The sequence below is a fragment of the Molossus molossus genome, unplaced genomic scaffold (genome assembly GCF_014108415.1).
Source record: "Molossus molossus isolate mMolMol1 unplaced genomic scaffold, mMolMol1.p scaffold_m16_p_18, whole genome shotgun sequence".
Classification (NCBI taxonomy): Eukaryota; Metazoa; Chordata; class Mammalia; order Chiroptera; family Molossidae; genus Molossus; species Molossus molossus.
The window spans coordinates 9,808,519-9,833,479 of record NW_023425353.1 but is presented as its reverse complement, the minus strand read 5'-3'; the positions used below and the strand labels follow the sequence as shown (position 1 = coordinate 9,833,479).

Genomic DNA, 24,961 nt, shown 5'->3' with positions numbered 1-24,961 from the left:
AGGCTGAATAATATTCCATTGTATGTATGTATCTCTGTATATATCACATTTTGTTTACTCATCCACTGATGGATATTTAGGTTGCTTCCATCTTTTTAGCCATCGTGAATAATGCTGATACGAACATGGATGTACAGCTAACTATCTTTTTGAGGCTCTGCTTTCAATTATGTGGGTGTACATCCAGAAGCAGAATTGCTGGATCACATGGTAATTCTATTTTACATTTGTGAGGAACTGCGTACTGTTTTCTACAGAGGCTGCACTGTTTTACATTCCCACCCAAAGTGCATTTTTTCACATCCTTGCCCACACTTGCCATTTTCTAGTTTTTTTTTTTTTAAATAGTAATCATCCTAATGGGTGTGATGTATGGAGACACTTGGTTGTCACAACTCAGGGAGAGGGGTGCTGCTGGCGTCTAGTGGTAGGGGTCAGAGGTGTTATTAGCCAGCCACAAAGCAGGGCAGTCCTCTGCCACGAAGAATGAACTGCCCAAGCTTCCGGAGGGCCGAGGGTGAGACGTTCTGATGTAAATAATCAGGTTAATCTTGCACAGTAACTCTCAGCCCAGACTTATACAGCCTCTCCCTTTTCGGATGAGATGCTCAAAGGCAAAGATTTAAAAAATCTGGAAAGCAAGGGAGGAATGGCAACATTTCTTTTATTCAAATTTTATTGGAAGTTTACAAATGTACTACAGACATCAGTAAAACATCATATCCATTTTACAGGGCACGGATCTCAAGCAAAGTGTTCACAACAGTCTCTGGCAGAGCCCACACCCAAGGCCTGTCGCAGACCTTCCTAACAAACACACAGGACTCCGCCTGCCTCGCCTTCCCGGGCCCTCTGAGGTTTCGTGTATGCACTTGGAATTAAAGCAGGGGATGGGCAAAGCAACCCTGCACAGGAGAGAATGTGTTTGCGAGGGGAAACTGCCCAAGTCCGAATTTGCTAAGGAAAACGGAGGACTCGTAGGCCACAGAGTGTTATGTTGGGTCCATAAATAGAACCAAAACGCTTTATGGGAAAATATGGAAATCACCAGAAAGGCTTAAGAACAGACCTCACTGGTGAGTAACTCTCTCCAAAAAATTCAGAAAACTTTGGTCAGTGACCTACTGAACATCAATGGCCAATTGCCCAGTAGGGTGAAGGGATGTCTCAGAAAACTCTCAGGATAGACACGACAGTGTTCTAGCCTAAACATTCATCATCAAAATCACAGAAATGTTTTCCTAACACTGCGTGAGCTTCCCTCCTCTTTCATTCCTGCTGAGGAGGTAGTTTTGTCGGCAGGAAGTCAGCCTACGAAATAGCAGAGCTCCCAACAGTGAGTCATGTTTTATGAGTCTTGTGTTGACTGGGCTACTATTATGAGAAAATGAGAAAAGAAGCAAATCCTTTCTTGATCCTAACCTTGGTGACTGCTTCCAAGTGGTCAAACAAGTTTTGGTGTCTGCCAGGTCCCAGAGGGACCGACCAATGGAGGCAAGGCAGAGCTCTCTTCCCTTCTACTTCTCCAGTGCTGAGCGTGCGCACACCTGCAAGCGCGCGAGACTTCCCCACGGCAGAGGCGGCTCGGCTGAGTCCGACCCTGGGATGCCATCCTGAGCCATTCCAGAGCCTGGAAGGTGCTAAACAGTTACCAACAGCAGCTCTTCTGGCACAAGATACTCAGATAGCTGGTTCCATCTTCCACTTCCCTCCCATGGACTCTCCCTCCTAGGTGTCAGCATCTGGTTTCTGTTAGGAACACACTTCCCCTTGGAATCTAAATACTTGTGTTATTTCTTGTTAGAAGGTGGAATTAGATGAAGACCAGGATGGACTCTTCTCTGACCTCTGCAAGAGGATGGACAGGGGCTGCCTATAATAACTGGCCAAGAACATGAGAAGGGAAAAGGAGGCCAGAGAGATTTGTCTTCATTTAGCCTGAAGAAGCCAGCTCCCGTTCGCATCCACAATCTGGGGGCACAGGAATTGGAGTCTCACAGTTATTTATGAATGGTGCTTCCCAAGTGGCTAGAGTACTGTTTCTGCCCAATGGTAAAAGAGCCCAGGGTGGAAAGACAAGAATCAGTTCACAAATAAGATAGATGTGTTATCAGACAAATAAGATCAGCTCTGATCACCCGTTTCTGGCCGGCTGGAGTGTCACAAGATTTTTGAGGTTGTATCCATGTTCTCTGGAAGGTACACAGTGACACTGGTTCTATCTGCCCGATCTGCAGAGTGTGTACTAAGTATGTGCCATCACTGGCCCACCTGAACTCATTGCGAGAGGGACCTGAGACGCAGAAGGCTGGGGGGAAGGAAGTGTAAGCTCGACGCAGTGTAGGAGCGTCCGGCGGAAAGAAAAAGGGGATGAGCAAGAGTTCATCCAGGTCCTGCATCAGAAATAAGAACTGCATGGTCACTGGGCCTGCGGAGCGCGGAAAGGAAGGACCGGAGGACACAAGATGAGGACGGAAAGAAGCCGTCAAACCGCACTAGGGAGTCTCTGCCTCTGAACCACGCAGCACAGTCCTGGTTCCCCGCAGCTCGTTCACCTTCACGTTTGTAGAGATCCCAGAACCATGTCACAGAAGGAAGGGTACCTGAATGCCACGCTCAATGCCACCAGCCTGGTAAGAAACCTGTTCACAGTCTCGAGGGCGGTGCGTATTGGCAGGGCCATTCAGGACACTGCCAATGACTTCAGTTTCCCGGGAAAGAGCCAGTTCCGACGCTGCTGAGCTGAGCAGCAAAGAGGACACGAACTGCACTCTAAAGCTGCGGTGTTAACCGAAAGACAGGGAGAGGACCAATACGAGGAGAGGTGGAAAAACAAACAAACGCAACTCGAAGGCCTTAGAGCAGAGAGGAAACTGGGAAAAGATTACTTTGATAAAAACAATTTGTTGAAGATGAAATGGCCTAAGAAGAGGTGAGTGCAGGCCTCACTCACACGAAACTTGACCAAGAAGAGTCGGTGGTTATGACGGAGGAATCAGGTAAGGACCCTAAGTGCTTGCCTCAGACAAGAATGCACGGGATTTGGGGACTTGGGATTCTGTGATGTTATGGGTAAGTCATCACGAACAGGTGGAGCTCCCCGTACAACGACACCCTGCTCTCTCCGGGCACCCACCGGGGGTTCCGTCGTCACCGCGAGGTAGCCGTCCTCCGTGGGCATTCCCGGGAAGGCGCCTGGCTGCTGTGGGCCGGAAGACCTCTGCAGTGCTGATCGGATGGAGGTGATGTTGCCTGTAGACAGTTCCACCCTGAGGCTTACATCCATTACATCTCAGGCTCCACCAGCGCGGCTGCTGGGTGTTCCCTGGGCAACTAGATCTCAAATTGCTCGTTCTACCAGTCCCTTTGGACATTAGCTCTTTGCCAGCTTCTAGGCCACCTTCTTTGTGCTGATGGGGTAAAAGCCTCACCTGGGGAATGCATGAGGTACTCTGGAAAGGACAGAGTTAGAAAGCAACATTTACTAGGAGAATTTCTTTCATTGGATTCCAGGCCACAGGACAGATATTGTATTCAGCTTTTTGCTAGGTTAAGTCATCTACTTTTTTCTCTTTTTCCTTTTTCCAAAATGCCTTTTTACTCTCATCGATCAAGGAACTAAAAAATCCAAATTGGACTTGCCTGATTTCTACCAGAAACCTGCCACGTTAGTCGTGTGGTGTTGCACATAATTTCTTAAAATCAGTTTGCCAAGCAGTTTACAAACTTACTATACAAATGTAATAGAGTTAATTCTCCAGAGGCTTGGATAATTAAGGAAGCATTTAGATATGAAGATAGCATGCGGAAAACAGCCACAACCAACACTTGCATTGCTTTTATTTTTAACTCAGTGACAATGACAAATGTCATATTAATACCTGAAAAGCAAATTATTTTACTACATCCTGAATGGAGCGCCATTTCCACGCCCTGTACAGCCTTCCTTTCCCCAGACCCATTTGGCATGGTGTCTGAAAAGCCACTTCTCACATCCTCTCCATAAGAAATACTAGAAAATATTAACTACTATACTGAAAAGAGACCACGCTCACCTCACCACGGCAGATGGCCACTGAGATACACCGTGTAGCACATGGACAGTACATCTCACTAAAAGGGTCCTGCGATGGATTATTTCAGCTGCCGCAATCCATTAAGGGGAGGAGGAGAATGGAAGAAAAAGCAAGCGCTTCATTTTTAACTGAAGCAAGGTAGAAAGTTTTATTTTACTATAAACAACACAACCGTTAAATGTCTTCTTTAAGCAAACTCACTTCTGAGCCCATTTTCTGTCTCACCAGCGGTCCCCGAAGTTCCAAATGGAAACCTTCCTTTCAACAACATTTGCTTCTTGACCATTACACTGAACTCTCCTGAGCAGCTCGACCGTTCGGGTCACCAGATACTCTGGTTAGGGAGTGTGTTAAGCTGAATTCTTTCCACAAGCACTGGGGCCACTCCAGGTGGCTGTCACCGCTCCTCTACTTCATTTCCAGAAGTTCTTCTTCGCCCTGACCTTCTTTCCTATTCTCCTTGTTTTACCCTTGACCTGCTTTGTTTTCAAGTCACCTTATTCCTTCTCCACGCATCGCGTACCACCTAGAACACACGGCCTCTCCCAGAGCCCGTCAGAACCTTTCTGCCCACGTCTAATGCTTAAGTTCATTTGCACTGAGGACAACCGGTTGTCAGGCTAAGGCAGCTGTGCCGTCTGCCTTGGCAAAGGAAAGCAGAGAATACAATCTAGGAAACATGAGCACCAGAAAATAATGCCACATTCAAAACAACATCATGCTGACATCACACAACAGCACCACTCACAGTCACTGTATTTTCCCCAAGAAAGAGATCAATAGTGAGCAACTTCCATGTTCCCAGCAGGGATGGCGTTTCTCACCGAACTTGACTGACACTGATTGGTTTCTCTAATGGGCAAAAGTTATGTTTGCTAGTTAAAAAAATGACTATCACTTTGTAGAGAATACATTCTACTGAGGGTGGGAGCAGATTTAAGGATGGCTCCTTAAGATGGAATAGGACATAAAATGCTTTGGGTATAATAATTTTTTTTAGCCACAAAAAGCCAAATTGAATCAAGTCCTATGAAAAAAGTCTCACTGACATGTAACAACTTTGTATAGAAAAAAAGAAAAAGAAGGTGGTCCTTTGAATACTACTACTCAAAGACAATGCTGGGTGTGCATGCGGGTTCCACTGAGTCTACCATATAGAAATTCCTTTGATATTACAAAATACAAAAATATTTTATCAGAACTCTCATTTACATTGCATTTACAATGGACATGTAAATAACTTAGTTTTGGGTCCTGGCTAATAAACAAATTACTTACTGGAAAAAGGGTCCTAAAAGTAAGAGAACCAGAGGATACAAGCGAGCAGGAAGCGATTTGCTATCTTAGGACTGGCAATCAACACACTGATGGGAGGGAGGTGACCAACCCTGGCCTCCACAGTCTATCGCGTTTCCAAAGTGAAATGTGCAAATAATATTCAACATGCCAAGAACGGTGACTGCCGACGGAGTCAATCTGTAACCTTGCCTTCATCCACGGAGAGCATGTCCCTTCTTCCCCGTCGCCACCCCGAAAAGCGCTTTAAAATTTAAAACAGTGCAAGTTTCTCCATTTACATTCTTAGCTCCCACTTTCCCCCATTTCCTGACCCCTATCAGATTAAGAAATGATACAGTTTTTACTCTTTTGTCTTTTCCTGCTGTGCAACTGTCCCCTGCCACCCAGCGTGGACGACTTGGGGAGGCCGTACGAGCTGTACTTGTGCAGCAGCTCGTCGCTGGTGACGTATCGCAGGCGGGCCGGCTGGGGGATGGGCTCTCCTAGGAAGTAGCCCTCATTGTCAGACTCCGAGGAGGAGGAGCAGGTGGAGCACCAGTCGTACTCGGTGAAGTAGGGTCCCCATCGCTCCCCAAAGGCGTTCTGCAAGGCCAGGTCCGACACAGTCCTCGGGCACTGGCCGTACAGGTCCCGCCGGGCGCCCGGGCCCAGGCTCTCCTGGAAGCTGCGCTGGCGCATGAACTGGTCGTAGTCCTCCCGGGCCCGCAGCGGGGGCCTTTCTTTCAGGTGGGCGACGGCCTCGCGCTCGCTGGCCAGGTGCAGGGCGTTGTCCGAGCGGGAGCGGCGCGACCGCCGGGAGCGGTGAGGGCGGAAGTGGCGGCTGTCGTCGCGGGACGTGCTCCTCCTCCGCGTGCGCTCGCTCAGGGGCTGGATCCTCACGCCCTCCGGCCCCGGCAGCTTGCTGCCCGCCACCCCCGGGTCGAAGTCAAAGCTCTGGTGCATCCTGCCGCGGGACTGCAGGTCTCTGTAGCCGATGGGCGTGCCGAGCTGGTGGAGGCTCCCCTGCATCTCCTGGTACTGCTGGGCCGACAGCAGGCTGCGCACGGACTCGGCGCTGCGGAACTGCATGGACGAGTTGAGCGTGCCCATGTTGCTCAGCTTCTCGGAGACGTTCATGCCCGAGTCCTTGCTGAGGTCCGGCATGGAGAAGCGGGACAGGTGCTCCTGGCGCTTGGCGCCGCCGTCCGCCGAAAGGCCTGTGCGGGAGAGAGGAGAGGGCCCTGGAGGTTAGACACGGGCAGCAGTGGGGCTTTCTGTCGCTGTGGGTCATCTGAATGGTCATCCATTCAGGGTCGCTGTGTATGCTGTCCCGCTGGACACTGCACGAAGGCTCCCCCACGCCAGAGTGGGCAGTGTCCACCTAGAGGGGCGCCCGGCTAAAATGCATCCTCAGACATGCCTTTCACTGGTTTAGTTCCTCCAAAGGCTCATCAGAGAAACTAAGAGCCCAGGGTTTATCTTGTGTGTTGTTTCCTTCAAGTCCCTCTTGATTCTAATGAAGCACATCAGCACTAGGGCAGACCTTTCGGACCAGGAGACTTGGAGCTGTGGAGGGTGGTCATGCCCAGCACTCCCTGGCAAAACCGAGCCTGGAATCTAGTCTCATGACACTGGACCAGTTCAGTCCCTTGTTAGCTTCCAGCAGTTTCCTGATCTGCCTGCTGTCCCTCAGCCCCCATCTCAAATGTCTTGAAAACTAAGTGACTCCCTGGGTGTAGACAGAAGGAAATTTACTTCCCCAGACTGTTTAGTAAATGACTGTTCCAGGATTCCAAATGGGCCCCCAGCAGGCAGGAGATGTGAATGGGACTCTGGGGACAGACATCCTTCCCCCTGGGAGGCACTTTTAAAAACAAAGTGGAGACCCTAATGCTCTCTAACAGCAGGTGCCCCTGGCAATGGACCTGCGTTCCCTAAGTGCTGTCACTGGTGTCACTGACACAAAAGCCACGTTGAAGGTCGCAGGAGAGTCCTAACTTTAGTCACGTCCATTGGCTCATCTTAAGCAGCGCTCTAAAGAGAAGCTTTGGAATGGGCCAGGTGGCAAATCTCATACTTTTTCACTTGTTATCTATCTATTGAAAGGATCAGCAATTTTGCCATTTCTGGTTGCAGACAACAAACATGTCTTGGGATTGCTATGGCCCATTATGACCCTACCACTGATTACTCCTCCCCACCTCTTGGGGCCAACCACCTCCTTCTGCTCTCTGATAAACAAATATTATGAGCACTTTTAAAAACTACTCATCAGTATCTACTACAACTAAGTACACACACATACAAATTATGAAAAAAGCTTCTTTGAATATGTGTCATTTTTTATAGACTTCCTCATTTCTGTTGGGTATATAAACCAGAGTGAAGAGTCTGTGACTTTCCATCACCAATTCTGATTACATACTCAACAGAAATCAGTTCATAGGTTCAAAACATGTAAAAGAATATTCAGAAGAGCAGAAGAGCTTTCTTTATAATATCTCAGAACAAGAAACAACTTAAATGTTCATCAACAGGAAAAGGATAAATAAATTGTGTACTCTCTACTCTTCCCTATTAAAAGGGGCTAGGACTCTGGGGAAATGGCCGATTCTAGTACAGGAGAAGGGAAATTAAGAGATGGGCCCGGAACATCTTGTTATGACGAAAAGTAAGGAAGTATTAGAAATTTTAAAAAAAGATGGGAATTTGTCAGGAGAACACAGGGCCCAACTTCAAGGGGTTCCCACCAGCCAAAGCTGAGCAATTTGAGCATTACAATATTTAAAACAGTAATGATTTATAAACCACTGAAACAATAGGAATTCATGAATCCATACTGATGACAGATAAAAACCTCAATAAATAAAAGAAGTGAAGAGTGGCCTCTTGTATATGTAGAAAGCTCGGAGTGAGTGCAGACAGGAGTGCTGGATTTGTAACCTTCATAGGTAAAGACTGCGTCATGCAAGAGTCAAAGTATGCTGTCCTGGCAGGTTTGGCTCAGCAGTTAGAGCATCAGCCCTCAGACTGAAGGGTCTCAGGTTTGATTCCTGGTCGGGGCATGTACCGTGGGTTGCAGGTTAGATCCCTGGCCCCGGTGGTGGTGGTGGTGGGGGCAATGCAGGAAGCAACCAATCGATGTGTTTTTCTTACATCTATGTTTCTGTCTCTCTCTTTCCCTCCCTCCCTTCCATTCTAAAAATCAATGGAAAATTATCCTTGGGTGAGGATTAACAACAACCAAAAAAAGTATGTTAAATTTCGAGGCTAAATTTAAAGGGGAAGCAGAATATTTCCATGGTCCCAAGTGTTTCCCCACATGTTACTTATTAGCTGTAAGGGAAAATTTAGTAACTATACAATGGAGATCAAACTCAACATCACTGACAAGGTGTAACTGGACTTCACATGCCTCTGAGTAGGATGCTCTAAGGACACACTATGGCACTATGTCTTCCAGTCAGCAATACATATTCTGAATGTAGTCAGGAGGAAAGACAGACCTCCAAATGAGTAATGTCCAATTAAGAAGAAAATAAATTGCATTCTTAAAAAAAAATTCAGTATCAAAAAAGACCAAGAAAGGCTTTCTAGACCAAAGAATACTAAGGAACCGTGGCAGACATGTACAATGCTTGATCCTGGACCTGTTCTGCAGCACAATAAATGCTATAAGGATAACTGTTGATCAACTGACAACAAATGGGACATAGGCAATTGATAAACGTATTATGCTACATTTATTGTGGTGAATCGATCATTATGATAGTGTTAGAGAAGATCCTTATTCTTAGAGAATACACGTGGAAGTACACAGTGGTAAATGGCCAAGGTGAATGCAACGTGCTCTCAAATGGTTCACGAATAAATTGTGTGTGGGCAACAGAGAGAAAATGATTTTAAAAATGTGGCAAATGTTAACAATAGATGAATCTAGGTAAAGAATACACTGTGAGTATTATTTGTTCCATTTTTGCAACTTTTCACTGTTTGAAATTATTTCCAAATAAAAAGTTTCTTAAAAATTGTAGCATAGCCTGACCAGTGTGGCTTAACAGTTGAGCATCAACCCATGCACCAAGAGGTCACCAGTTCGATTCCTAGTCAGGGCACATGCCTGGGTTGCGGGCTCAATCCCCAGTGGGGCATGCAGGAGGCAGCCGACTGAGGATTCTCTCTCACATCAATGTTTCATCTCTTTCTCTCCCTCCCCTCCTTTCTCTCTAAAAATCAATAAAAATATGTATTTAAAAAACTGTAGTATATGACACCATGGTTTTTAAAAAAATGTTATCGATTTGAGAGAGAGAGAGAGAGAGAGAGAGAGAGAGAGAGAGGCTCAATCCACTGGACCACGCCAGCCAGGTGACACCATAGTTTTTAATTCCAGGGGAAATTACAAGGGTTGGGGAGATGCTTCTTATTCATAATGGGTAGAGGCCAGAGAGATGCTGCTAAATAGCCTTCAGAGGACAGGACAGTCCTCACAAGAAAGAATTATCCAGCTCAAAATATTAATAATGCCACAGTTGAGAAACCATGATACAATGGGATACTACACATCAATAGAATGAATTACTACACCCAGCAACATAGATGAATCCCACAGAAAATGCTGACAGACATAAAGGAGAACACACCATGATTACCTGAAGTTCAAGACTAGGCTAAGGCTAGTGACAGAGGCCAGGAGAGCAGGAGGGGCGATGAGGGAAATCCCTGGGCACTGGAAATGTTCTCCAGCTAGATCTGGGTGATGGTTATAAAAGAACAGGCACATGTAAAATTTCTCTGAGGTGTAATTTTAACACTTGTGTGCTTTACCTTCTATAACAGCAGTCCTCAACCTTCCTAATGCCGAGACCCTTTAATACATTCCTCACCTTGTCGTGGGCGTGTCTGCGTGTGGGCGGACCCGCCTAGAGACATAGAGGACGGTGTCTCGGTTCCTAAGACCATCAGAAATACGTGTTTTCTGATGGTCTTAGGCGACCCCTGTGAAAGGGTCTTCGACCCACAAAGAAGTCACAACCCACAGGTTGAGAACCACTGTTCTATAAGATATACATAAAGCAATGTTCTCATTAAAGAGCCAATTTGAAATGTAGGAGATGCCTAGTAAGAAAGTACTCTGACAAACACACTGCCTTTCCATGTATCTATTTTCATTTCATTGCTGGGATAACTGTCAGGACAAAAGGAGCGGGTCCTGACTCCTGCTCTCCCTGCTGGTTAGCTGGCGGATACAGTGTATCGCTCCCAGAACCTTCCCCACCTGAAGGAGCCATAGAACCTGAGATGCTGAATGAGTAGCGTGAGCAGATCAACTTCAGTAAGGAAGGAAAAATGTTTCAAAGTGACATGTAGAAGCAAAAGCTATACAGGGAGGAGCAATAATCTTTGCCCAGCTGTCTACTTGTGCCCTGGAGTGGAATTAGGGTCAGCATTTTCAATCTAGCAAGTACTATACATCCCCAGACACGCTGTTCTCCTGACCCTGTCTCAAGCTCTGAAGCAAGTATCTTTGAGAATGTCCTGCATGTGAAGAGAGCCATGATTCACTGAGGAGGTAACGCTGAAGACAGGCAGCTTCAGTTCCTCAGGGAGGGATCCTGCCCTCTCCTCTATGGTGCTTCTGCATCCTGGGAATCTCGGGATGCACTTCACCCCTCCCTCCCTCCCCGCAACTAAACAAATGCTCTGGAAAAACAGGAGGGCCTGTGCTCAAGCCCAGCTTCGACTGTCAGTACTACCTATGAGCAGGAGGGGCGACTGTGTGGGTGGGATTGGAAATGCTGCCTGCTCACTCCAACGAGGAGAAATGTCTGTTCTCATTTATTAATTCAGAATTTTTTTTCAGGGGCTTCTTGCATGCAAGACATGAACAAAATGGCCTATAGATGAGCAATAAGTGTGCACCTGCATCTCAACAGGGTGGCACTGTATTTAATTTCATTATTGGCAAACTCCAGAGTTGTTATGCAGCACGCAGGGCCCTCTGTCTCTCCACAATCACTGGCTAAACGGTGATTTCGCTTCCCTGTTCAGCCTGACTTACATCCTTCCTCCTCCAACACACCAGCAAGCTCATCCCGGGCCCTTTGGAAAACTCTCCCTTTGCAAAGCTGACTTCCGCTAATCAAGGCCCTCACGTAAATGTCACCTCTTCCTTGGTGCCTGCCCAGATCTCTCTTTCTAAAGTAGTAAAGCTGTCCCCCACCAGTCAGTCATGCTGCAGCACTTGGCCCTTTTGTTAGGTCCCTTCTGACTTATTTTCCTTGGTGAATGTGTTTGTTTGTAGCTGAATGAATGCCTGTGGGAAAGGGGTCTTGTTCCCGCCTGTCCATTATGCTCTCCTGGCTGGAGCAGGCACCCCACTGACGCTCAGTAAATATTTGTGGAGTTGAGATAAATGAACCCTCACACTCCACACTGCCAGGAAAGAGCCACCACCAGGAGCAGACCAGACTTACAGAACAAGCGACTGTGATTCAGATGGGTGGGACTCCAACCCTGAGGAACAAAAATAGCACGGTCACACCTGTCAATCTCATTGTCTCTGGTGGTTCATTATATGGCCCACCATCTGGGGCTTCTCCAGTTTTAAAGTTGAAGAACACATTATTTATAATTAGCTCCTTGATCTACAAAAAATGTCTTGCCTCACTGATCATAGCTCTGGAGATCCATTTAAATAAGCAGCTTCCATGTCCCCAAGATGGAACTGTAGTCACAGTTCACGCCTCCACGTGATACCCCATCTTCCTCTCTAACTCTGAGCAGAACCGGAGAGCCACTTCCCGGCTGGGTGACTTGCGGCAACTTTTGAACCTCTTAAGATGCATCTGTAAAATGGCACAATAGCATCCGAGCTTGAAAGCTGTAGTGATTGTTAGATAAGGAAATATATACCTTTCCTTTTCAAGACTTATCAAAATGGGAGTATATCTGTCTGGTTTTGCTTTCCGTCCCATCGACCGGATTAGTCTACAGGCTCCAAGAGGGCAGGGGCTGGCTCCTGTTCGCCGGGCTCTCGTCCCCATGCCTGGGATTCAATGTGCTGGAGGAAAGTATGCCAGGCCTCATATCCCCAGTAAAGAGGGTATGTCCCAAGAATCTTATACCCAGCCAACAAGGCAAACAAATACTTGGTGAATGCATGATCATACGAACGAAAGAATCTGAGAAACACGACCCACACTGGGCGACACACACACGGCAATGTTCACCACTGATGAGCCACTGTAAAATAACTTGTGCCTCCGAACTGCAGCTGCAGACTGCTCCTCAGATGAAATTCAACTCATTCCGTGTGCCAAAACACCACAAATCTATATAGTCCAATCACCTGGGGCTCCCGAAAGCCACTGCGCGATCCTGCGATAAATGTACTTTCCTTTCCTTGCTGCCCAACCACACTGTGTGTGTGAGTGTGCATGTATGCAGGAGCCAGGGGTGGAGGGGACGTGGGGACTGTGAACCCAGTTCTCCAAGGAGTTTTGGCTGCAGCCCACATGACCGCCTTAGCGGTGCCCCTGGCAGAAGATCCCATGGACAGCACGAGGCACGGATGCCAGGTCGCTCTTCTCTCAAGTGGAACTTTGTTTTATTAACAGACAAAGAGGGCTTTTTGACTCCAAATAATGCAGGCTTTGTGAGAGGTGTTAGGTGGAGCCTGTGGAGTAAAGGCCTCGATTTGATTCGTCCTTATCCTAGGGGTCAGTGTGGCCAAAAGCTACACAAATGTCTAGAAACCCACAGAGGCCACAGGCCTTGCCCCAACAAGCAGAGGTCAGGGCTGAATTCAGCCTGTGACTCTGCAGAAACTGTCATTGGCAACATGCAGCCAAGGCTGCACTGTATTTCTGTCCGAGCAGTGTCCGCTCACTGCAGACAGGAGGTCTCACAGAAGCAGCGACAGCAAGAAAAAGCAATGCCTTCAAAGAATGCTGGGGTCTGATGGAAGAGAAAGGCAATGTTTGGTGTGCCCCCCTCCCCCATTTGTTCTAAGAGCAGAAGCCAGGAGCTCAAGTCCAGAGAATAACATGCAGCTTCATGGTGATGGCAGCCCTTTGGTACATCTTTCTGTTCCTTATTAATTTCTTCTACCTTCACTGCCCCCCAAACCAAACTAAACAAAACAAAAAAACAATTGGCATAGGAAGAGAGAGAGCCGTATTTCTGCCAACTTAGAACACAATCACACTTCACACTTCTGTGCAGTAAAAGAAATAATATCTGCTTACTCTCTCCTCTAGACATTTGCAACTCCCACTGACAATCTCGCTCCCTTTCAGTAAGGTTTTCCCTATATGACTGTTTTTTGGGGGGCTGAAGCAGAGATGTGAACAAATAGGAGCTGTTCAGAATAGAGTATTGCAAGATATGGCCCATGGGTCAAATCCAGCTCACTATTTGTTTTTGTAAATGGAGTGTTATTGGAACACAACTGTACCTATTCATTTGCACACTGTCAGTGGCTGCCTTCCCGATACAATGGCAGAGGTGAGTAGTTGTGACAGAGACTGTATGACCCACACAGCGCAAAATATTTCCTCTCTGGTCCTTTCTATGTCCTTTCAGCCAAGCTCTGGTTTAAAATGACAGTGTCGTGAAGCTTGAGCATCTCAAAACCGTGACCTCTACACTGTGGAAGTGTCTCAGGCCACGCAGACAATGTCTTTGGGGTATCAGCTTAAGCCAGTGTGGGGAAAACTTTGATCAGGTCCCTTGGGATCCTTTTTCCAATTAAGTCAATTGATAAGATCAACACCCTGAATTTCAAATTGGCAACAGCTGGAGAGAAGCTATCATCTGGGCAGTGGAGTTTAACCACCACCACATGTTCTTTGGTGACAGGGCGTGGAATAGTTCAAACAGGATGACAGGGAAGGCAGGGGGTGGGGATATGAAGAGAAGAGAGGGAGAAGGGAAGGAAGGGGGGGACTATGACCACAGTCTAAGTTCTTGCTGCTCAAAGCACGGCCCGTGGACCGGCGGCGACGGCACCCTCAGCAGATGTGCAGGATCCGAATCTACGTTTGCAGAGCAGCCCTGGTGACCCAGCGCCCTCAAGGGCTAGAGGGAAAACGTTGCCCCAGCGGACATTTGGCAATGTCCTTCAAAAGGAAGGTGCTTCTACTCTGGGAAACTGCAGCTTCATACCCTCAACACTCTAACTCAGGGCTTCTCAACCTTAGTACTTTGGCCTCTTGGGCAGGATAATAGTCTGTTGTGGGCTCTGTCCTGTGCTTTGTAAGGTGTTCAGCAGCTTCCCTGGCCTCACCCGTTGGATGCAGTAGCACCTCTGCAGTGTGACACTCATCCTGTCTCCAGACATTGCCAAATGTCCGCTGGGGGCAAGATCGCCCGGCCAAGCACCACCGCCGAGCAGATCCGTCCCTGGGGCAGCTGCCGACAGCAGGCTGCGAGGACTGTGCTCTGGATCCTCCAGGAGCAGCTGTGGGTCAGGCCTGCCCCACCCATCCCGCAAACACCAGCCTGACCCAGTCCAGACAGGGCAGGCGCCCCTCCCTAGGGAAGGACAGACGTGTCCACTACTGCTGTCTCCAAAATGGGGGGGTTGCGCAGTGTTTTCCTCTCAAACCCGCTCTCGACAGCCTGTTCTTCCCTCTGTGAGTTTCAAGACCTCCCTGTGGTTGAGGCCTTGGCTGTCTTCCTTCCTCTGGCGGAAGCTTCTGAACCTTTGATGTGTCTTCTTTACTCTCTCCAGCCATCTAGTGGTCCCTGTGGTCACGCGTGTCTGTGGCCACACTGCCCTCTGCAGGAAAGTGCCGGCAACGCAGGCAACGCTTCCTTCCATCAGCAGCTGCCCCCGGGGTGGGGTGGGGGTGAGGTGGGTACTTCTGCTTTTGAACCCCCTCCATCCCAGGCTTGGCTTACCGAACCCACTCAGGGAAGGGATTTCCCACCCTGGCCACTCCACGAGACTGGCCCAAACCGAAGAACAGTCTTTGTGACGAGCTGGTTCCAAAGGCCATGGCTGTATCCGGTTCCCGACCCTAGAGGCTGTTTCCTGGTAGCTGCGTTCCAGGGACTGGTCTTTGAGCCAGTTGGCTGGGATGTGACAGGCATGGCACCAGGACCAAAGTCGCTTCTCCCACCCACCCAGGCAGTGACCAGGACGAGTCTGGTTGACATCAAAACTCAGATGGGACTGGAGGTCTCCTGCCTTGTATCACTGATTCACTCATTCAACTTCCTGGTAAACGTGACCCCACCAAAGACAGACGTGTGCAGGGGAGTCAAGGGGCAAACCAGGAAGCGACACTTAGAGACACGCGGGGTGGTTTTAACGACTGCCACTCCGCGGCCTGGCGGCTGTGGAGCCAGGCCCGTTGCTAACTGAGAGGAAGTGCAGCGGTCAAACCAGTGTCCGCCGGGGTTTGTTCTGGGCTCGGTCCACGCTGCTTCCCTCGGCCCGGTCAGCAAGCAGCCGCCTGGGGTGTCTGCGCAGGAAACACTTCCCTCCAGGCAGAAGCTGAACGGCTCTCCAGGGGTGGGGAGCGGGCAGCCGGGGCCCGGACACCTACTTGGTTTCTTCAGATTTCTGACGAAGCCCTGCCATTGCCAGGCGGTGTGGCCTCCGGGACAGGGCCTTTCGGGAACACCTCACAGGGTGTGCTGCTATCCGGGGAGGGTAACACCTGTGTGACCCAGTCAGCGCGGACAGGCAGCTGTCACGGACAGCAGTCGCGAGGCAGGGGAGACACGCGAGGCTGTGACAGAAGGGAAGACCGGCTCCCCCCGGGCACAGTGCTGGCAGAGAACCCTGCACTGGTGATTAGGGCGAGGCCTGAAGGACGGAAGGAGCCCGAGAACATGCCCTGCGCTCTACGTGACAGAGGGTGTGTCCCTGGAACGCCGTGAGCAAGGAGAAGAGAAGCAAGGACAAGGCCAGGGCGATGAACAGGAGGGAGGTGGGGTGTCCCTGCGGCGCTGGTGGGCGGGATGAATGAAGCCCCGAGACAGCACAGGGGATGAGGAAGGGCTCGGAGCTCAGCGCCAGCCCTGCCCTCCAGCGCTGCCTCCTCGGACGGACCCTGAACCGCACTGTGCTTCCGTTCCCTCGCGTGGAAGTGGAGGCCGCAGAAGCTCCTTCCTCAGGGTGAAGGTGAGTGAGCGTCAGTGGGTCAATGCACAGAGGATTCGGAACAGCGCCGCTGCAGGGAGGTCAGGAGCAATGTTCTTCGTGTCCTTCACCGTTATTCGTCACCTTGGAAACATTTTCCTGCGTGGTGCCATACATATTGCTAGGCACTGTGATGCCACTTCTGAAGTGGGTAACAGACAGTGGGAAGAATCTACAAAGTAGCACAGCAGCTCCCCCTCCTGCCTGGTACTGTGAGCAGAAAGACAAGAGGACACGGCAGGAGGGCTGGCAGCAGAGAGCAGAGCGACAGAAGGCACAGGTCTTCCGGAATGAAGGCTGCATCCCCGGACCTGGAGTTGGGCTTGGGGTTCTGGATTTCTAAAGCGCTCCCAGGAGATGCTGATGTGGTTGGTTTACAGACCACACATGAACAGCAAGGGAACAGGGTGCTTTTCTTTAGCTCAGGAATTTGGGAACAACGCCTGGCATCCCTTGTTTCTCATTAACGTCTCCAGGAAGTTGAGGTCACAGAGATCATCCAGGGGGCTGTATCTGAGCATGTAAGGACCCCAGACCTCAGCCAGGGAGCCAGCGAACCTCAGACGGAGAGAAGGAAGTGCGGCTTTGTTCGTCCTGTCCCCTCCTTCTCTCATGCACCGGAGCTGCCCCCAACCTATTCCCTGCTCCTGACAAGGGACCCAGCAGAGCTGGGACTGGATTCTTGGAAAGCATAATCACTGAAACTGGCCATGGAAACTTCTCATCTCCGGTTCCTGTCTCAGCCCGCCTGTGCCTTCACCACCTTCCTGAGGCAATGCGGGTTTGGAGAGCGCAGGTCCGCGCAGATGGGGACGCAGCTGCTAACCTGGGAGCAGCTGAGAACCCAGCGTCCTCCAAGGCCCTCAGACCGCTCTCCCCTCCCACTTTGCCAGCCCCAGGATCCAGCCTGGGGGTTAAGGAAGCTTCTCCAAAGTATCCTCTCTGAATTGTGCGGAAAAGAATTCTGTAGTTTGTTTGCAGTAAGTTTGACATTACTGAAGGGCTTTTCAAAACCCTTCACTGGCCTTGGCCAGTTTGGCTCAGTGGTTGGAGCGTCGGCCTGCGGACCAGAGACTCCTGGGTCTGATTCCTGCTAGGGGCACATACCAAAAACAAAACAAAACAAAAAAACCCTTCACTGGCTTCCGTACAGTAGGAATTTTCAGAAATAAAATACTTCGACAATAGAACCCCTGCCCAACTGGATCCACCCTGACTCAAAAGGACACATTTTGAGAAATACTGGCTTGACAACATCGATTCCTATTAAAATCTGAACATGCCTGCTTACAGTCTCCATCCCTGTCACTGTGACAGAGCCATGCCCAGTGAAATCGGAGCTGGGGGCAAAAGGGAACAAACTAATCCTGACTTTATTTACAAATTTGACATTTTGTTAATCCTAGGTTTTTGCATAGGTTTTGCTTCTCGAAATATGGCACTGAAATATTGCTTATCCTCATTCCTGGGTTTTGTGGCACCCCCTTCAATCACATGCCCACAGCACTGGCCTCTCCCTGGTCCTGGCCCCACCAGGCAGGCCACTCGCCTTCCCCCTTAGTCAAATCTTGATTTTTCACTTGTGAAATCCCACGGATTGCTTACTTCCTATGAACTGTGTTTACTAGAGTAGTGGGAAAGGTACAGGCGGTCCCCGACTTACGATGGTTTGACTTATAATTTTTCGACTTTACGATGCTGCAAAACCTTTATGCATTCCGTAGAAACCATACTGCAAATTTTGAGTTTTGATTTTCCCTGGCCTAATGGTATGTGGTGAGATACCCGCTCGTGATGCTGGGCAGCAGCGGCAGTGGGCACAGCTCCCACTCAGGCACATGGTCATGAGAGTAAACGACCAACACTCCACAGTGCAGTACTAAACACATTTGGACTTAACAATACTTTCAACTTATGATGGGTTATTGGGAGGTGACCCCAGTGGAGTCGAGGAGCATCTGCAATTGGATGGCAAGGGACCCGGAGTCTCAACTCTGCTGCAAAAACCCCAAATATATCACTTCTCCTCTCCAAGCCTCAGCTCCTCTCCTCTCCTGAACTCCACCAAAGACTCTCCCAGCTTCTCCCAGCCGAAAGTCGGATTTTTTGGTGGAAAGAGGGTGGTTCAAAAAATTATTTTGTTCTTACTGAGATATAATTGACAGCATTATATTAGTTTTGGGTTTACAACACAAAGATTTAATATTTGTATGTGTTGGAAAATGATCACCACAGTAAGTGTACTTAGCACCCACCGCTGTACCCGGTTACGACATCTGTTCTTGTGATGCGAACGTTTAAGACCTGTCTTCTCAGCCACTTTCAATGTAGCATCATTAACTATAGTCACCAACTGTCCATTATACCCCCAGGACCTAGTTATTCTAAAACTGCAAGTTTATACCTTTGCTCATGTGCACTCACTTCTGTGAGAGCCTGGGACTTTGATTCTATGACCCAAGAAAGATCCCTTCCATGGTCAGATTAGGGTGGGGTACCGCACAGGTACCTGGCAGAGCCTGAGCCCGGGGGCAACGGTGCCAGGGAGAGGGGAGAGGCAGGGGGTGCTGCCAGCGGGGTCAGGAATGAAAACACTTCGCGGATCCTTAGACAGTCAGGGAACGTTTAGGGGTACAGTTTGTTGATAGAAAGAAGAAAGCTGAACGCAAGGTTTGTCGACATCATCATCTTTCATGCGGCCTCACCTGCCGCCAGGCCTCAGTAGGTCATGTGAGGCCCGCTGCTTTGCCCCAGAAAGTCGTAAGTGAGCAGCCAAGGCGCAGGGTAGAGGAGGGTGGGCCAGGTGTCGGAATGGCCCGTGGGGCGTGTTTCAATGCAAGTTCCTGGTTCCTGTCCCAGACGGACGCGTCAGAACTTCTGGGAACGGGGCTCAAGAATCTGCATTTTCCAACAACTTCTTCAGTTGATTTTGGTGCCTTTAAAAATTAAACCCCGCTGCTCTGAGGTCACGTGAACGTGACTAGGTGAACAGGTCCCCCGTACCGGCCCCCTCGCTTGCAGGCACCCTTGGAATTCGGGGTCTGGAAACCCGTGTGTTAAGGAACCATCGTGCCAGCACCAAGCCAGGTGCGAGGATTCCGTGACCGCCAAGCCCGAAGCCGCTGTCAGACGCAGGATTTCCAGGGCAATTTGTTACCTTTCCCGCCAGATCTTGGCTGGTGAAGACTGATGACTTAATTCCCAGGCCCCATTGCTAAATGTGATCCCTGCGCCAACCCGGCCAGGGTGGATGGCAACCGAGCTCCCCTGGAAACTGTTCAGATGGCTGGCACCCGAGAAACCCATCAGGATGCTGGAGACTGGTAGAGAGCAAGGAATTTTACTTGGTGTGGTTCCAACTCCTAGGCCATCAGGGCTGTTCTCTGCTCTGTGAGCACTTCAGACCCTAAGGTGTCAGGGCCGGTCCTCATCCCCAAGCTGGACTTGCTTCTACCGAGCGCCTAGCTCAGAGCCCCCGTCTTTGGATGGAAGCACACGTTACCACCTAGAGAAGGCCAGTTTGGTAGCATCTATAGAAACCTGCCATGACCCTTGACTCAGAAAGCCCACTGCTAAGAATTTTGCTGCAGAAAAACTTGAATAAGCACACAAACTCAAGTAAAAAGATGTTCAAAAAACAGAATTTAACAGCAAAAATTTTGAAAACTATCCGAGTGCCCAGCAATAGGGGCTGTTAAAAGAACGATAATGAATAATACAATGAAACAGTACACAGCTCCGGATGGTGGTGCGCACGGCTCCCGTGGTTTGTGCACCAGTGGAGGACAGTGGTAAGTATACTTTTAGGTAAAAAAAACCCCTGCAAAATGGTAATGACAACTTTTTGTTTGTATTTATATATCTGTCAGTGTTTATCTATCTATCTATCAATCAATTATCTATCTATCTATCTATCTATCTATCTATCTATCTATCTATCTATCTATCATCTATCTTTATTTTCCCAGAGACAAATAGTCATCTAATGGGCAAAGGAAGCAAATTACAGGACAATCTCAATTGTACAGATGGTTTCATAATTTTGTAATTTTTCTTTTAATCCTCACCCGAGGATATTTTTCCATTGATTTTTTTTTTTAGATAGAGTAGAAGGGAGAGAAGGAGAGAGAGAAACATCACTGTGAAAGAGACACATTGATTGGTTGCTTCCCGCACAACCCGACCGGGGACAGGGATTGAACCTGCAACCCAGGTATGTGCCCTTGACTGGGAATTGAACCTGCAACCCTTCTTTCCTTGGGACGATGCTCTAACCACTAAGCCAAATGGGCCAGGGCAAATTTAGTAATTTTTAAAAAATATTTTGTCATTTTATAATTTTATAGCCTTTTCATTTTTTTTAAAAAAAATTTGTTTGTAATTAAGCAAGACAGTATTACATGGGGAAAGTTGGGAGCTTACCCCTTTTCACCTTGGCTACCCCCAGGGGAACTGCACGCAAGGCTCTTCTCTGGGGCTGCCACGGAGACGGACAGGCAGGCACAAAGCCATCATTTCTGGGACATCGTGAGGCATGGCAGAGAAGATAAATTCCTCCCCAAATCTTGTACTAAGTTATTCTGAGCTGTTTTGTGGCTGAAAATATCAGGTGCTCATAGGGGAGGCAAGAGAAACCAGGGCAAGTGGTTGCAGATCCCAAGCCATGCTTCACCCCAAAGCCCTGAACCCACACAAAGGCCTGCTGGCCGCGTAGCCGGGTTCAGGCCGGAGCCACACGCACATGTTCCTGTGGCATCCTTGCTGGCCAGACGATGCTGCGGGAGGCAGTGTGTCGTCGTGGCCAGGGGCTCTGGACTAGGGCTGCTTCTCAGCAATCACATGCTCTGGGGCAAATCTCTTGATCTGAGATTCTGTTTTCTCATCTGTAAAATGGAGGCTCATTCATTCAACAAATATTTCATAAATGCCCACCATGTGTCAGAGGACCAAATACCTACTCTGTGTCCGGCAGCATTCCAGCTGCTGGGGCAACAAGGGGGAGACAGTGAACAAATCAATGCATTGCGTCGAAGGGGCTGAGCGCTACAGGAAGACAGGGCAGGGAGGAGGAAGAGAAGGCTGCGTCGGGAATGCGCACAGACCCTGCCCTACAACACGAGCTCGTGCACATACCGCTCTAGCAGGGCCCCCACGCACGGCGGCCCCGCGGTAACTCCAGCCAGCACCGCCCCACACGCTGGGCAGTCTCACATATCCAGCTTTAACTGAGTCTCATGAACCCCCCAAGAGCAAATATAGTGATTCTCATTTTTTAAAGGTGGAATCTTGGGCCTAGAGAGGATGGCAGGAGGTGGGGTCCCCCAGATCGCAGAGGGAGCCTTCAAATCCTGGTTAACCTAACAGAAGGCAGAGGTTCTCTGCCTCCCAGGCCAGAGAGCTGGGTCCTACCTGCCTAGCTTGGAGCGGGCAGTGTCCTTCCCGAGGGCCTGGCAGCTGTGCCCTCTGGCAGCACTCCCTGCCTGGTGAGCCGCGCCTGACCACGATGCCGAAGACAGCTGGCCAAGGCCAACCTGGCCTCCTGACCCTTTCTCTTTCGGTCCCATTTGGTGACTTGGGGTTTCCCAGTGAACAGCCTCAGGAAGAGGGCAGCAGGCCTCGACTGCACTGGAAGCCTCGACAGGGGTGTGGGGACAAGGGGAGCATCTGACCGAACAGCTGATGTGAGGTCTCCAGGTGCCTTCCTCCCAGGTCATGATTGTAAAAGCCCCTCTCCCTTCCAGTCCCTGCAGCACCGCAGGCTGTTCCCGCGGGAAGAGCTCCAGCCTACGGAGAAGGCGCGGGCCGGGGAGGGAAGAGCAGAAAGGAGGAGGGAGGGAAGGGCTGGCACGGCCTGTGGGTGCCACAGCCTGTGGGCAGTGCACTGAGCGCCCGACTGCCTCTCGGCTCGGGAGCAGCTGGATCCTGGCCCTTACAGCGTGTACATGGAACTTCTCCGCCACAAAAAGAAACGTCTGAAGACAGATTCATCCTCTGCTGCTGAAGTGACACAGTGATTTGGACAAAGTCAAACCCGGGGATTATCAAGTAGGGAGTGGAGTGGCTGGGCACACCCTGCTCGTGGGAGAGCGCGGAGCGGGGAGCGGGGAGCGGGCATGGGCCCTGAAACAGCACATTCAGCATTCCAATACCAAAGCGACTATTGTCTTCACACTACAAACTCCAAATAGGTAGCTCAGCAGTCTAGGGCCATGGCAGAGATTCTCAACCTCGGCACTCCTGAAACTGGCCCAGGCAATTCTGCTGTGGGGTGGGGCTCTGCACTGTAGGATGTTTACAGCATCCCTGGCCACAACCCACCAGATGCCAGCAGATCCCACACTCTCTTGTGACAACTCAAATGCTCCCAGACACCGCCAAATGTCCCCTGGCGGTAAAATCGCTCTGGTTGAGAACCACAGCGTTATGGTTAAAACTACAGGACACAGGCGCTGGGACCCTAGTTCCAGCCACTGGCCACAGGCCACGTTGTGATCCTGAACGTCACTTACACCCCCAAGTCTTGCGCTCCTTGTCTGTGAGATGAAGGGATATGATACATCTGCTCTGCAGTGTTATTATAAAGATTCACTAAGAAACAGCTACCTTAGTAGATGCACAGTGTCCCTCAACACACTACACAGCTCTTAGCTGTTAGGACCGTACATCGTCACTGCCTTGCGGGGGTCCAGGGGATGTGTCCAGACAAGGGCGTGGGAGTGCAAACCATCACAAACTCTGGTGGGGAGGGGGCGTGAGGGTCCCGTGTTTGGTTTGTTAAACAAAAAGGGGCATGCCTTATTTTAAAACAATGAACCTGAGAAACCCTGATCTGAACCATGGCTGTTGAAAGCCGAGTTGGAGGATGTTCTACCAGAAGGAGGAAAAGCGAAGAGCAGGGAGAGACGAGGCAGACCTGTCTCAGCGGGGCACCCTAATCCTGCAACGGCAGCTGCTGAGGTGGTTTGGGCTGAGGCTGGCGGGTGCCCTGGCTGCTGTGGGTGCCATCTGGGCTGGACAGCTGTGACGAAGGAAGCAAACAATGAAAACGGGTAAAAGATGATCTTTCAAGGTGCTTGTGGCAGTTGGCAGACTCACTTGGGCTTCACCCGAGGATGTCTCTCTGGATACCCTTCCATCAGGGGAAGACCGGAGCTTTGTGTAAACTCCCCTTTCTCAGCCAAGACTAAGGGCCGATGTCACCAAGAGCCCCTCCTGCTCTTTCATTAGCTTTTACTTTATGGAGGGAAATACAGAGTAGTGGTCACCTGTGCAGACGGGAACCCCACTCAACCATTCACTAGCTGTGTCCTTAAACTCTCTGCTCCTTAGTTCCCTCCTCGCCAAGACGTGGCAGGAGCTGTGACTGCCGGCGTCTGCTGTAGTCCACTGGACTTTTCCTTCACTGTCCGTATCAAAACGCGTGGGTCTTAAGAACAGTCCCCCTCGCTGTTGATGATGAAAACCACCAACATTTTTGAGTGTTTTCTGGGATCCTGGTATTATACTGTTTTCTCATTTAACCCTACAAAAGAGTTGTTATTGGTGAGAACATCGAGGCTCAAATAGTTTAGGTAATTTGCTCCAAGGTCACAGAGCTGGTAACAGACAGAGCTTAGAGTTGAACAGGGGTCTGTCTGACTCTGGAGATTTTCACCTTCATGGCAATTTTCAGGTGCTTTGGGCAGAATTAGGTAAAGCAAAGATGTTACTAGAGAGCATCTTGTATGCTTCCAAATGAGCGCTCGCTCCCTTAGGGTGTGCGCTACTTTACAGACAGAAAGAAAGGACCAAACTAGGGCACTAGAACCACCCACAAGCCATCCTGGGAGTTAGAAACATAAGCACCTGGGGGAGAATCTGGGTTTGCCTTCATACAGTGCTTCTCAATTGTGGCCGCTCTGCAGAATTACCGGGGAGCCTTAAAACATCCCCTCATCCAGGCCGAAGCCCAGACCACTTACATTGGAATCTCGGGTGGGGCCCAGGCTTCGAGATTCCTGTCGCCTCCCGGACAAATCCACAGGTGACCAAGATTGAGGACCAGTGTCTGAATATTTCAGCGTCTACCTTCCATGCTTCCAACAGGTGCCCAAACTAACTATCTCTTAAACAGAGATGGAGGAGACCTGGTGCCCATTTTCTTTAGAATAAGAGGGAAGCATTCACTCTAAACCTTCTGAGTCTGAGGTAGGAATTCCCCTGAGATCCTGGCTCCCTCATCCAGAATGCTGATGGCAGCCAAGGGCTCAAACATGTGATGCCTCCTGACATCTGTAAGTCTTGCTTAGCCGTCACTGAATTTGTCCCAAATTGTGAACTCTGTCTCACCTCCTGCCTCAGACACTGTGATGAGATTCTAGAAGGACAATGTGTCATGATGACTTCCCCCTAACAATGAAAATCTTCCTGCTGAGCTCAGACCTCAGCCTCAGAGAGGAATTTGAGGCAGGCT

At 49.6% G+C, this 24,961-nt stretch overlaps 1 protein-coding gene across 1 annotated transcript in view; it reads right to left on the bottom strand.

Moving 5' to 3' along the window:
* Positions 1 to 4,050: 4,050 nt before the first annotated feature.
* Positions 4,051 to 24,961, bottom strand: part of PRICKLE2 (prickle planar cell polarity protein 2) — a 110,137-nt gene continuing 89,226 nt past the window's right edge. The window contains exon 8 of the mRNA XM_036267357.1: positions 4,051 to 6,571. Coding sequence (XP_036123250.1) covers positions 5,697 to 6,571 — 875 coding nt within the window. The 3' untranslated portion in view covers positions 4,051 to 5,696. The remainder of the gene's footprint in view (positions 6,572 to 24,961) is intronic.